Source organism: Daldinia vernicosa, assembly GCF_022497035.1.
Source record: "Daldinia vernicosa strain CBS 139.73 unplaced genomic scaffold F5Y00scaffold_23, whole genome shotgun sequence".
NCBI lineage: Eukaryota > Fungi > Ascomycota > Sordariomycetes > Xylariales > Hypoxylaceae > Daldinia > Daldinia vernicosa.
The window spans coordinates 109,174-120,062 of NW_025953939.1; the positions used below are offsets into that span (position 1 = coordinate 109,174).

Sequence of the window (10,889 nt, forward strand, 5' to 3'; positions counted from 1 at the left end):
GCTTCCACTTTACGGGAAATGCCATACATATTTGGGAAGGCCAAGGTATAAATCCGTACATAGTATGTAGAGAAATATGTACTTAACAACCAATGGGATTACTGCCTTGGGTGGTCGACAAGATCGCTGTCCAGCATGTAAGCCTGCGCTTCACTAGATCTTTACCTTGGACCTCGGATTGGCGGTCAAGATAGGTAAGGGTTATTTATCTAATATATGTATGACTGCCTCTTTATATGTATAGTATCTAGGGTTCTATATGAGTGATATATAGAGGTGTCTTTACACTTAGAAGTACATAGGTATGTATGTATAGATATTTCCTTAGGTATATATCCCGTAAGTTTCCCACGACACGGATAGACATACCACGTCGAGAAAGGTACCGGAGCCACTTTGCTGGGCGGGGCTAAGATCTTTCGTTGGGAAGACCCTTATGAATAAATATTCCGATGAGGGCAAATACAATTCTATATTCTGAGCGTTGAGCCACCACATATATGCACACGATTACGCCAAAACAAACGGGTGGATGATATCTTAGGTACCTAGGGTAGTCTCAGCCACGACTAGGTTAACTAAGGACGACGAACCATCTCGAATCATGATTAATTTAGCAACGCTGACCACCTCATTAGCAAACCCCAGAAAGCCACGGACACAACGGCCACCAAGAATGCGGAATAATTAAGTCCCATATTCAATCTCACGATAATGAGCATACTACGTAAGTATGTACTTGGAGAAGGGATACGTAATCTACCATAATATCATAGGCTACATGCAATATGTACGAGGTATCAAAGGGGAATAATAAACCCAAGGCTAAAAGAATCAAGCTTCTTAATAAGGCTTTAGAAACCCACAACTCGCACGGCACTTGACCAACACTAGCGAGGTAGGCTGTGCATCATCGTGGGCTATGTATCATCATATCAGATCACAACGATATTAGTTACTACATGGATATAAGCAGTCCTACAGAGCCACGCAGCGAGGGGATATTTCAAATCTTCAGGAGAGGCGCCCGCTGCTAGAGTCTTTCCTGATACAATATCCTCCTATTATTCATCGCATAACCAATCTCTTACATCTATCAGGTTGTTAAGAAGAGACATAGGCCTCTAGAACGGCCACCTATCTTACCGTGGGGTTCTGCCCCTCTAGAATGGTTGACCAACGTTTTTTTCAGCGTATCGTCTCAGACATTCTATTTAGTATTCTATTTATTACGTAGTTTCATACCAATTGTGAGACCAAATAGTCCTACCCACGCGGCGCATATTAGATCCTATAGCGCTTCTATATAGTACCGGACTGGCGGAGACGTTCACTACTAATAGTAGTAAAAGCCCATCTTTAACCTTACCTACCTAGGTATACTAATAAGATCCGTTCTCACGACGATTCAAGGCTGAATCGAAAGGTGTGGTAGGTCATTCATATACTATGTAGCATTCTCACCCCGCTCTACGAAGCACATAAACGAAGCATCTCCCATCAATTCGGATCTTATTACCTTATTCGATACCCCCTATCATGTCCCAATCTTGGATCGCGCATTCTGTCGCCCAAGCCGCTCTGATGAACCATGGCCAAAAGCACTAACCCGCAACCCGTAGTTGGTTATCCGTCTCCTCCAACGCATTATTCGCCATCCGATCACAAACCCTCCTTGGGCTCGCTTTACGAACACGTTTCGATGTCGTCTTCTGCGTCGCCCCCCAACGAGTCCCAGCCTGACAAGGGTCCTCTTGGCTCGCTAAACCTCAACTTTTTAAAGTCGTTGAACGACAAGAAGACCACCCGCGATGGCAACCCCCCTAAGCGGCGAGGGCCTAAACCCGATAGTAAGCCGGCGCTAACACGCCGGCAAGAATTGAACCGCCAAGCACAGAGGTATATCACAGACTTGTACTTGTGAGTTCGGCGGGTGACAACCCCTACTAACCATCCGTCGGTAGGACGCATCGGGAGCGCAAAGAGCTATACATAAAGGCGCTCGAAGATGAGGTGCTGCGGCTTAAAGAGATCTACACCAACGTCTCGCAAGACAAAGACAAGCTCGCCGAGGAAAACCGGCAGCTCAAAACCCTGCTGCAGCAAAACGGCATCTCGCACAGCCCGGGAGGCGGCGTAGACGATATCGGCAGCAGCCTGAGCCCCGGGTACACGTCCAACGGTAGCATCTCGGGCGGCTACGCGGCGGGAAGCTCCAACACCGCGTACACGCCGGGCATGACGTCGATGTCGAGTCCGAATTCCATGACGGCGGCGTCGTCGCAGGGGCTAGGCGCACAGCAGCAGCAGCAGCAGCAGGGCCACCACGTAGATTACGAACAGGCTGGGATAGATTTCGTCTTAACGTACGATAACCCCGATGACCCCTCGAAGGCGTACATATCACCTCCCCCGCAGTAGTAGCAATGGGTCGTCACCACATGCACACACACACAAACACATACACACATACACATACACACACATATATGCCTGTTTCATACGCGAGAGAGAGAGAGAAATAAGAAAAAAATGTAAATTTTCGATCGCGGAGTACAGCGAAGCTAACCAAATCCCGTGCTGACGATGGGGCGCACAGGCTCGAGCGACCGTGTATGGACCACATGCCGTGGCTGATGGAGCGAGCGCAAGACACTCGCGGCGACGCGGCGGGCCACGCGCTCATGGCCTCGTGTCCGCCGGAGCCGTTCCCCGAGCTAAGCGACGAGATCCCGTTCGGGTACTCGCACACGCACGGCGACCGGGGCTCGGCGCCGTCTCGCCAGCGCACGTGGGAGCTGTCCAAAGGCGATTTGTCGACCCTCCTCGATCTCAGCACCAAGTTGAACCTCGACGGCGAGATCACGCCCGTCATGGCTTGGGGCATGGTTCTGTCCCATCCGAAGCTGAGGGAGCTGAGGAGCGAGGACTTGGATCGGTTGGTGGATGATCTCAAGGGCAAAGTCCGTTGCTATGGGTATGTGTTGCCTACCTCTACCTAATCTATCTAACCTACCTCTCTCTATGTCCTGCTTACCAGGTCTGATCTGATGCTAATTAATTTATTTTCCTCGCAGGTTCGGAGCTGTGTTGGAGGAGTTCGAGGTGCGGGATGCGCTCAATGCCGTTTTCTCCGCAAAGTCGGAGGTGGGCACGGCCTATTAGGGGATAGGGGACGGGCCGTTAAAGTTTTTGTTGTTTCTCTTTAGACATTATGTTTTACTTTATGCATAGGTATATAAAGCGATGATAATGACGATGGTGATTGTTATTACAAGCGGTCATGATAAGTACCCAAGAGAGATGAGAGACGACGGGCAGAACGCATTCATGTACTTATCTGGGTATACACTAGAGGCATAACAGCGTTAAAATACTATTTGGGAGTTTTCATGATGCATGAAGAAAGGTTATGTATGTCTACTAAGGTTCTTTCCAGCTTGCATATTACCTTAATTATTAAACCGTCCCTAGGAGCTTCCATATGTAAAGACTTCAGGTACAGTGCTAATAATAGAGTCGCGATATCCCTTTTAACTGTCCTTCTCTGGAAGGCATACCATAGGTTAGGTACGTACACGGTACTCCACTAACCAAGATCCGACGCTGTCAGGCTGTGCAACTGCCCCACACCCCACCAAAACTCTTTGATTCACTGCTAAAATATTCGCCTGCAGCCAAAATTTCGACGAGCCACGCCCTGGCCAAGAAAAAACAACAATATCAAGGTATCATTCAACAAAGCTATATTACTTCCAGGTGAAGATAAATAGTAGATACAATACTGCCGAGATCATCAAATATGACATCCTCCTTAGCCGACATCATTGCGGCCTTGCCTGATGGTGACGGATGGGGTCCCCCTCCGGTAACCGAGACCACCCTCAACGGTGTCCCGTATGCTCCTTTCTCAAAAGGTGACAAGCTGGGTCGCATGGCAGATTGGACAGCGGATAGCAAGGATGGAAGAGACGGACGCGGTGGCAGACAGCAGTATAACCGCAACTTCAGGGGTATGTAAAGCTAGATTGCCTCCATCTTGACACTCATTAGTTCCCAGTACTGATATTCAATCCGGTACAGACCAGCAGATCTACGGTGCTGGCAGCGCCGCGCTATTTACTGCACCTGTAGCCGAGGATGAAAACACATTCTCCGTCGTCAGCAGAGAACCTACGAAGACTCGGTACGGTCGGGGCGCAGTCTTTACGCGCGGCCGCGGGCAACGAGGTGCCCGACAAGACACGAGGGGTGGTCGCGTACAGCTTCAGCGCCCTGGGCGTGGTGGCCAGCAAGGCTACGGAGGATACGACAGCCGCGGTGGCCGTTCTAATGCGCCTCGCGGCCGCCGCTTCGGATGGAAAGATTACGACAAGCCGACTCGTAACCGCGACGCCTCTATCAACATCAAAGCAGACTGGCAACTACTGGAGGAGATTGACTTCAACAGACTTGCCAAGCTAAACCTAGACGCCGACGAAGGAGAGGACATGGATAGCTACGGTTTCCTTTATTACTATGATCGATCTTACGACAAGCAACCTGTCAAGGCTGCCGAGAAGAGGCTGGTGCCTATAGATCGTGCTGCTTACAACGTTACGACCTCATCGGACCCGGTTATTCAAGAGCTAGCCGACAAGGACGAAGCCACTATCTTTGCCACCGACAGCATCTTATCTATGCTCATGTGCTCTACCCGCTCTGTCTACCCGTGGGATATTGTAATTGTAAGACAAGGAAACAAGATCTTCCTCGACAAGCGCGACAATGCCGCACTGGACATGGTGACGGTGAACGAAAACGCTGCCGATGCCCCCATGGAATCTTCCGACGGCAACAAGGATGGAATCAACCAGCCTGCTGCCCTAGCAGAGGAGGCTACCTACATTAACCACAACTTCGCGAACCAGGTCGTCCAGGAGAACGAGTCCCAGAAGGTGGAAATGGCGCACGAAAACCCCTTCTACAATGCTTCCGAAGAGACTGAGCCTCCGGCGAGCAAGGCTTACAAGTACCGCAGATTTGACCTCTCGACTAGCGAGGAGGATCCGATGTATCTGATTGTCCGAGCCGAGCTGGATGCTGTTCAAAAGAACGCTATTAGCGGCGAGGATCAGTTCTTGACCGTCAAGGCTCTCAACGAGTTTGACAGCAAGGCCCAAGGCAGCGGCGGTGCTTTGGACTGGAGAACAAAGCTGGTAAGCCAGCGTGGTGCCGTTGTCGCAACGGAGATGAAGAACAACAGCGTCAAGCTCGCACGATGGACAGTCCAAAGTATATTGTCCAAGGCGGACGTCATGAAGCTTGGGTTAGTTCCACTACATTTAACTGTTAACTATGGGTATACCTTGCTAACACCTTACCTAGTTTCGTTTCTCGTGCCAACCCGAAGTCGAACGACAAGCACGTAATCCTGGGAGTTATAGGGTGGAAGCCCAAGGACTTCGCTAACCAGATGAACTTGTCGCTCTCCAACGGTTGGGGTATCGTGCGCACCATCGCTGACATGTGTCTTAAGCGTGAGGATGGCAAGTTTGTGCTTGTCAAGGATCCCAACAAGTCGATCCTTCGACTGTACGAAGTTCCGGCCGGCAGTTTCGATGAAGATGGCGAAGAGGAGACTGTTCCGGAGACGGTCCCTGAGGAAGAGTAAGGGTTGTCAGGGCTTGGATGCGGGATACGCCTGCGTGTCTAGTCTAGTAGTATATGACTAGGTACCTAGGTAGTCAACTAAATAGTCACTCGGATTAATTCGAAAGTTGATCAGCTTCGAGGAAAACGTTGTTAAAAAACTACGTTGGCTCTACATCTGTTGGTATCATACTGTTACTTCATTGTGATAATTAACTGTGTAAAATATAACTCTGTAGGCCTTTCTCCTAAATGCATATCTGAACAGAAATATAAAAATAGGGGAATGGGCAGATGGGGAATTAAGCTGAGGGGTCTACCCCACCTTCTCTACCCCCACCACCGAACTGCGAACTGCCCCGCCATCTTTTCTTCCTGTGACGTTAGTCCCGTAGTCTCTGTCCCGTACCCTTGTTTCACTTTCACGCAAAAACCTACTACCAACGAGACATCCGGGTCCTTTCGAGCTTGCAAACAAACTACCCCTGATTCGCGCGTAAAGATACCTAACCTACCTACATACATACGTCCAACCAGTCCTTCACCTAGGCATTACGACCATGGCGCCCAAGACAATAATAGCGCCCTCGATCCTGTCGGCCGACTTCGCCCAGCTAGGTGCCGACTGCGCGAGGACTATGGAGCAGGGCGCCGACTGGCTTCATGTCGATATCATGTACGTAATCCTAGGAGTAATGCGGCGTCGTCGTACTAGCGTCTATCTATAGAATTAAGTCGAACGGTGGTCTGCGTTGACTCTCGAGTAATGTGTAAAATATATGTTGGGATAGCTGACCGTGAGGTGTTTTGTTTATATGCGTAGGGACGGCCACTTCGTACCGAATATCACGTTCGGCGCGCCCGTCGTGGCTAAGATTCGGAGTTACGTCGATAAGCCTACCGAGAGCCACGGGCGCGGGACGTTCGATTGCCATATGATGATTTCCGAGGTATCCCACGACGCCACCCTTACCCCTTACTTACTTACCCCCTTTTTTTCTTCCCAATTTCCACAATAAATACCTAACCATCCCGCTATCTCATCCATACCGGAACAATGGAATAGGAGCTAACCATAGATGTATAAATAGCCCAAGAAATGGGTCAAAGATTTCAAGAAGGCTGGCGCTGACCTATACTGCTTCCACTACGAAGCCGCCTTCTCGAGCGCCGCCGAGAGCCCCGAGGATAAGACGGACGAGAAGACGAACCCGAAGGACCTGCTGCGGTATATACACGACTGCGGCCTGCTTGCCGGTATTGCGCTGAAGCCCGCTACGGGCGTCGAGGTTTTGACCGAGCTGCTCGAGAGCCCGGATCCGAAGGAGCGGCCTGATGTGCGTTGTCCCCGTACTATTTATTCGCGCGTTCACCCTTACCCCCCCTTCCTAACAAATACACTGCCTTATTTTATTTTATTCGTATTATACTCTGGGAGCGAGAGGGCGAGGGAGTTGTTGTATTTATGTACCTAATTGGAACGAACTAACCCCAAATAACACAGATGGTCCTCATCATGACGGTCGAGCCCGGCTTCGGCGGCCAGAAGTTCATGGCGTCGGAACTGCCCAAGGTGCAGGCGCTGCGCAAGAAGTACCCGGACCTGAACATCGAGGTCGACGGCGGCGTGGGCCCCAGTACCATCGACCAGGCGGCGGACGCGGGCGCCAATGTTATCGTTTCGGGGAGCGCTGTGTTCGGGGCTCAGGACCCCGCGGAAGTTATCTCGTTGTTGAGGACGACCGTCGATTCGAGGTATGGGAAGCTGTAAGAGGGGAAATGGAAGAGGCATGGATGGATAGGCATGGCGTGTGTGTGTGTGTACTTAGCGGCTTGATAGCTGGGCGTGGGACGTTGGATAGGGAACAGCTGGTATATACTCGTAGAGATGAACATAAGCATCCAATTACTCCAAGTCTACCTAAGGTACTTCAAGTATCACGCATCCATCCGTTTGAAACCAAAGTATTGGTTTATCTTGAAATATTCTTCTTGACCAGGGGCTAGGACATGGCTACCCGCATGAGCCGGACATTACCTATATATAAACATGTACCGTAGTCAAAGGCGACCTATATTCCAAACCCTACCTAGATAACCAACAAATCTACCACAAAGAATACATGTTTAACTAATCTTAGGTGATGACCTCATGCAGCCAGCCAAGTCAAGCCGTTTTCGATATGACCCCGTCCAGCGCCTCGATAAACCCCTTTATCTCCTGCACTGCACACACACGCGCAATGTCATTCATTAGCCTCTAGATCCATGCTTTAGGTAGGTAACTTTAGGAAATAGATAGATAGATAGAAGGTAGGTAGATAAACAGATTCATTCATTCATTCATTCATTCGACTTACGCGTATTATAATGCGCCATGCTAACCCTAACCACGCCGCTCGGCCCCAGGCCCAGGAACCCGTGCACCAGGGCGTTCGAGTAAAACGCGCCCCAGCGGAAGCCGTAGCCGGTGCTGCGCTCGAGCGTCTCGACCAGCTCCCGCGAGTCCCAGCCCGCGACGACGAAGCTCACGGTGGGCAGGCGCAGGGCGCCGTCCGCGCTGGGCTCGCCGTATATGGTGATTTTCTCCGGCTTGGAAGCTAGGTAGGCTAGTAGCGTGGATTGGAGCTGCGATTCGTGATGTGCGATGATGGGCCATAGGTTGTTGTTGTTGTTGTTGTTGTTGTTGTTGTTGTTGTTGTTGTTGTTGTTGTTGTTGTTGGGGGAGGAAGAGGGGGAGGAAGAGGAGGAGGAGGAGGAGGAGGAGGGGGAGGGATGTCCGATGTAGTCGACGATGGGGGGGATGGATTGTACTAGTTCGTAACACCCGCTTCCTAGATGTAATGTAAATCAGTATGGTAGAATAGGTAGGTGAAAACAAGAACCTTTATTTTATAGTATATTCGATTCTCGGCTCATAGGTATATGATTCCGATTGATTGCTGCTCAGGCAGGGAAGAAAGGGGTAAATAGAGAAAAGGGGGGGTTTCCTTAGTAAGTCAGCACCCCGTACTCTTCTTATACGTACCAAGACTAATCTTATTCTCAAGCGTCGCATGCGGATTGAAAAAGTGCCCCAGCGAGCGCATCTGCTCCTGCGCCCGGCGGCTCCCGTACAGCATCGCGACATGCGGCCCGTACACCTTATACCAGGACAGGACGTAGAAGTCCACCCCGAGATCCTTCACGTCGACGGGGCGGTGCGGCGCATAGGCCACGCCGTCGACGCACAGGAGGGCTTGGGGCGCGGCGCTACTACGGACGACCGCGGCTACGGCTTTGACGTCGTGGATCGAGCCGAGGACGTTGCTGGCGTGCGTGCATGTTACGAGGCGCGTCTTGGGGGATAGTAGGGGTTGTAGGTCCGCGGGCGAGAGGCGCGGGTTGGTGTTGTTTGGTTGATCAGGATCTCGTGGTGGCGTCCACCACTTGAGCACTAGGTCTAGGCGGTGGGCGAGGTCTTTCCACGGCGCGATGTTGGCCTCGTGGTCGATGGAGGAGACGACGATTTCGTCGCCGGGTTGGAAGTGGAATGTGAATGATAGGTTGCGGAGGAGTTGCGTGGCTGAGGGGCCGAAGGCTGGTGGATGTTAATGGGCGAGTGAGTAAGTGAGTGAGTGAGTGAGTGAGCTATTATGCTATTATGCTGTATGAAGGATGAGAGATGAGGGATCAGGTATAAGTGGTAAGTGGTAAGCGAGTAAAGCAAACCTACCAATCTCGTCCTTCTCCGCGTTGAGGAACTTAGCTCCGGCGGTTACGCCGCTGTCGTAGCGAGAGCTTGATGCCTTACTGGCTTTATAGCCGCCTCCAAATTGGACGTTGCTCTTGATGAGGTAGTCGCTTATACTAGTTGGTTTGTTAGAGCAGATTTTCTCGTTCAACTATAGAATCTGGGACGTTCTTCTTCTTCTTCTTTCTTACTCACGCTTCGATGACGGCCCCTAGCGTCTGGCTTCCGCCTGCGTTGTCGAGGAAGACCTGGTCCTCCTTCAAAGCAGGGAATTTGGCCCTATCGGCTTCGATGTCGAAGGTGACCACCATTTTATGGGTTTGTCTTTATTATCTAGATTCGCCTTGGACACTTGGTGGTTCACTTAGGTTGTTTCTAATTTTAAGTTAACCTAAACCTTCGTAATCCAGACGCTCTCCTATTCCGAAATCCGAGGTTAGTTCAGCGGATGTGAACTTACAAGTCCCCCTTGTACCTAACCCAGTGATCTGGAACCTTTGCGCTATAAAGTTTAGCCCGGCTAATGACGTTGAATGCGGGGTGTACTATAAATGCTTGTTTCTATACTATATCTGGTATCGATAGGTTAGGTAGTTGATAAACTGGAAACATGTTACCTGACTATAAATACGCCTATTTATACGACCCATACCCATGAGCCTTAAACGCCTACTTGAGACTTCATCGAATCACTTGTGTAAATTTGGCCACCTCGTCTACCCCGATATGTTATCCCTTGCCTATTTTTAATAATATCAGAAAATATAATGAGTTAACATGATATGTAGCGCATGCCAATTTCATATGTCCTGTCGGCGCTTCGTGGGCTTATACTAATGCCGTGTATACTATATCCCGAGCTGTGAGTGGATGCTATAGATACCACACAGGCGCCTACTGGCGGTAAAAACAGCGGCACAGTTATGCAAGCCATATAATGGGAAACAATGAACTGGCTCGGGCATTCTATTTCTATCCCCCAACCTAGTTTATAGATGGTAATTGAGGAGTATTATATTAGTTGAATGAACATAGTTCTGTTGTACTCGGAATAACGGGGGACTTTAATAATGGAATAATATTAGAGTAAGACTACTTTTTTTGTCAATATCTCCCCCTTTGGCTTTTTGGCTGGGCTGTAAGGGGCCGAATATTTCTAGCAGGTTTGAACCTCGTTGTTAATAGGAGCCTAGGGGGACTCGATTCCCCCAACGATTCGGCTCTACTATTCGCTCGGAGAAAGAATGTTACTTTATGCCATCGCCATCTGGGAACGGAAATAGTATGTCTGTCAACTTAATAGTTACCCGACTGGCTGAGCAATGCATAGAATATTTCTGATATGTGATAGTATGGCAACCGAGGTTGTGCGGGTGAAAATATCGTAATGATGGGCGATCAACTTGACGTCCGTGATTATTCGGGTTCAAACACCTTAACGAGCTACACATATAAGAATACCAAGATAGGGGTTCTGCTACGGGTAAGTCCAGTTGAAATCTCGGGACATTAAAGCGAGTCGATG

The 10,889-nt window shown here is 49.9% G+C and overlaps 4 protein-coding genes across 4 annotated transcripts; 3 read left to right on the top strand and 1 right to left on the bottom strand.

Annotated features, from left to right (window-relative positions):
- Window positions 1-874: 874 nt before the first annotated feature.
- Window positions 875-3,395, top strand: F5Y00DRAFT_236844 (uncharacterized protein). Its single transcript, XM_048007759.1, has 4 exons — window positions 875-1,899; window positions 1,965-2,366; window positions 2,600-2,977; window positions 3,078-3,395. Exons 1-4 carry the CDS (start codon window positions 1,592-1,594, stop codon window positions 3,163-3,165), a joined length of 1,176 nt encoding a protein of 391 aa, XP_047864800.1. The 5' UTR covers window positions 875-1,591; the 3' UTR covers window positions 3,166-3,395.
- Window positions 3,396-3,473: 78 nt separating this feature from the next.
- Window positions 3,474-5,807, top strand: F5Y00DRAFT_236849 (eukaryotic translation initiation factor 3 subunit D). Its single transcript, XM_048007760.1, has 4 exons — window positions 3,474-3,570; window positions 3,678-4,013; window positions 4,084-5,308; window positions 5,368-5,807. Exons 2-4 carry the CDS (start codon window positions 3,803-3,805, stop codon window positions 5,651-5,653), a joined length of 1,722 nt encoding a protein of 573 aa, XP_047864801.1. The 5' UTR covers window positions 3,474-3,570; window positions 3,678-3,802; the 3' UTR covers window positions 5,654-5,807.
- F5Y00DRAFT_236851 (ribulose-phosphate 3-epimerase) lies at window positions 5,808-7,546 on the top strand. Its single transcript, XM_048007761.1, has 4 exons — window positions 5,808-6,307; window positions 6,455-6,581; window positions 6,723-6,968; window positions 7,136-7,546. The coding sequence occupies exons 1-4, from the start codon at window positions 6,192-6,194 to the stop codon at window positions 7,400-7,402; spliced, it is 756 nt and encodes a 251-aa protein (XP_047864802.1). The 5' UTR covers window positions 5,808-6,191; the 3' UTR covers window positions 7,403-7,546.
- Window positions 7,547-7,974: 428 nt separating this feature from the next.
- On the bottom strand, window positions 7,975-9,675 carry F5Y00DRAFT_262030 (PLP-dependent transferase; the record flags this gene model as incomplete). Its single annotated transcript, XM_048011312.1, has 4 exons — window positions 7,975-8,465; window positions 8,660-9,211; window positions 9,347-9,480; window positions 9,560-9,675. The coding sequence occupies 4 exons, from the start codon at window positions 9,673-9,675 to the stop codon at window positions 7,975-7,977; spliced, it is 1,293 nt and encodes a 430-aa protein (XP_047864803.1).
- Window positions 9,676-10,889: the final 1,214 nt, after the last annotated feature.

What these genes read in the sequence shown, in the direction of transcription:
- F5Y00DRAFT_236851 (XM_048007761.1), top strand. Translation starts at nt 6,192, where the DNA reads ATGGCGCCCAAGACAATAATAGCGCCCTCGATCCTGTCGGCCGACTTC. An exon ending in TGGCTTCATGTCGATATCAT is followed by an intron (nt 6,308 to 6,454) that starts GTACGTAATCCT and finishes TTATATGCGTAG; the next exon opens with GGACGGCCACTTCGTACCGA. An exon ending in ATCCGAAGGAGCGGCCTGAT is followed by an intron (nt 6,969 to 7,135) that starts GTGCGTTGTCCC and finishes CAAATAACACAG; the next exon opens with ATGGTCCTCATCATGACGGT.
- F5Y00DRAFT_236849 (XM_048007760.1), top strand. Translation starts at nt 3,803, where the DNA reads ATGACATCCTCCTTAGCCGACATCATTGCGGCCTTGCCTGATGGTGAC. An exon ending in GTATAACCGCAACTTCAGGG is followed by an intron (nt 4,014 to 4,083) that starts GTATGTAAAGCT and finishes AATCCGGTACAG; the next exon opens with ACCAGCAGATCTACGGTGCT. An exon ending in GCGGACGTCATGAAGCTTGG is followed by an intron (nt 5,309 to 5,367) that starts GTTAGTTCCACT and finishes CACCTTACCTAG; the next exon opens with TTTCGTTTCTCGTGCCAACC.
- F5Y00DRAFT_236844 (XM_048007759.1), top strand. Translation starts at nt 1,592, where the DNA reads ATGGCCAAAAGCACTAACCCGCAACCCGTAGTTGGTTATCCGTCTCCT. An exon ending in TTGAACCGCCAAGCACAGAG is followed by an intron (nt 1,900 to 1,964) that starts GTATATCACAGA and finishes ATCCGTCGGTAG; the next exon opens with GACGCATCGGGAGCGCAAAG. An exon ending in GGGATAGATTTCGTCTTAAC is followed by an intron (nt 2,367 to 2,599) that starts GTACGATAACCC and finishes TGGGGCGCACAG; the next exon opens with GCTCGAGCGACCGTGTATGG.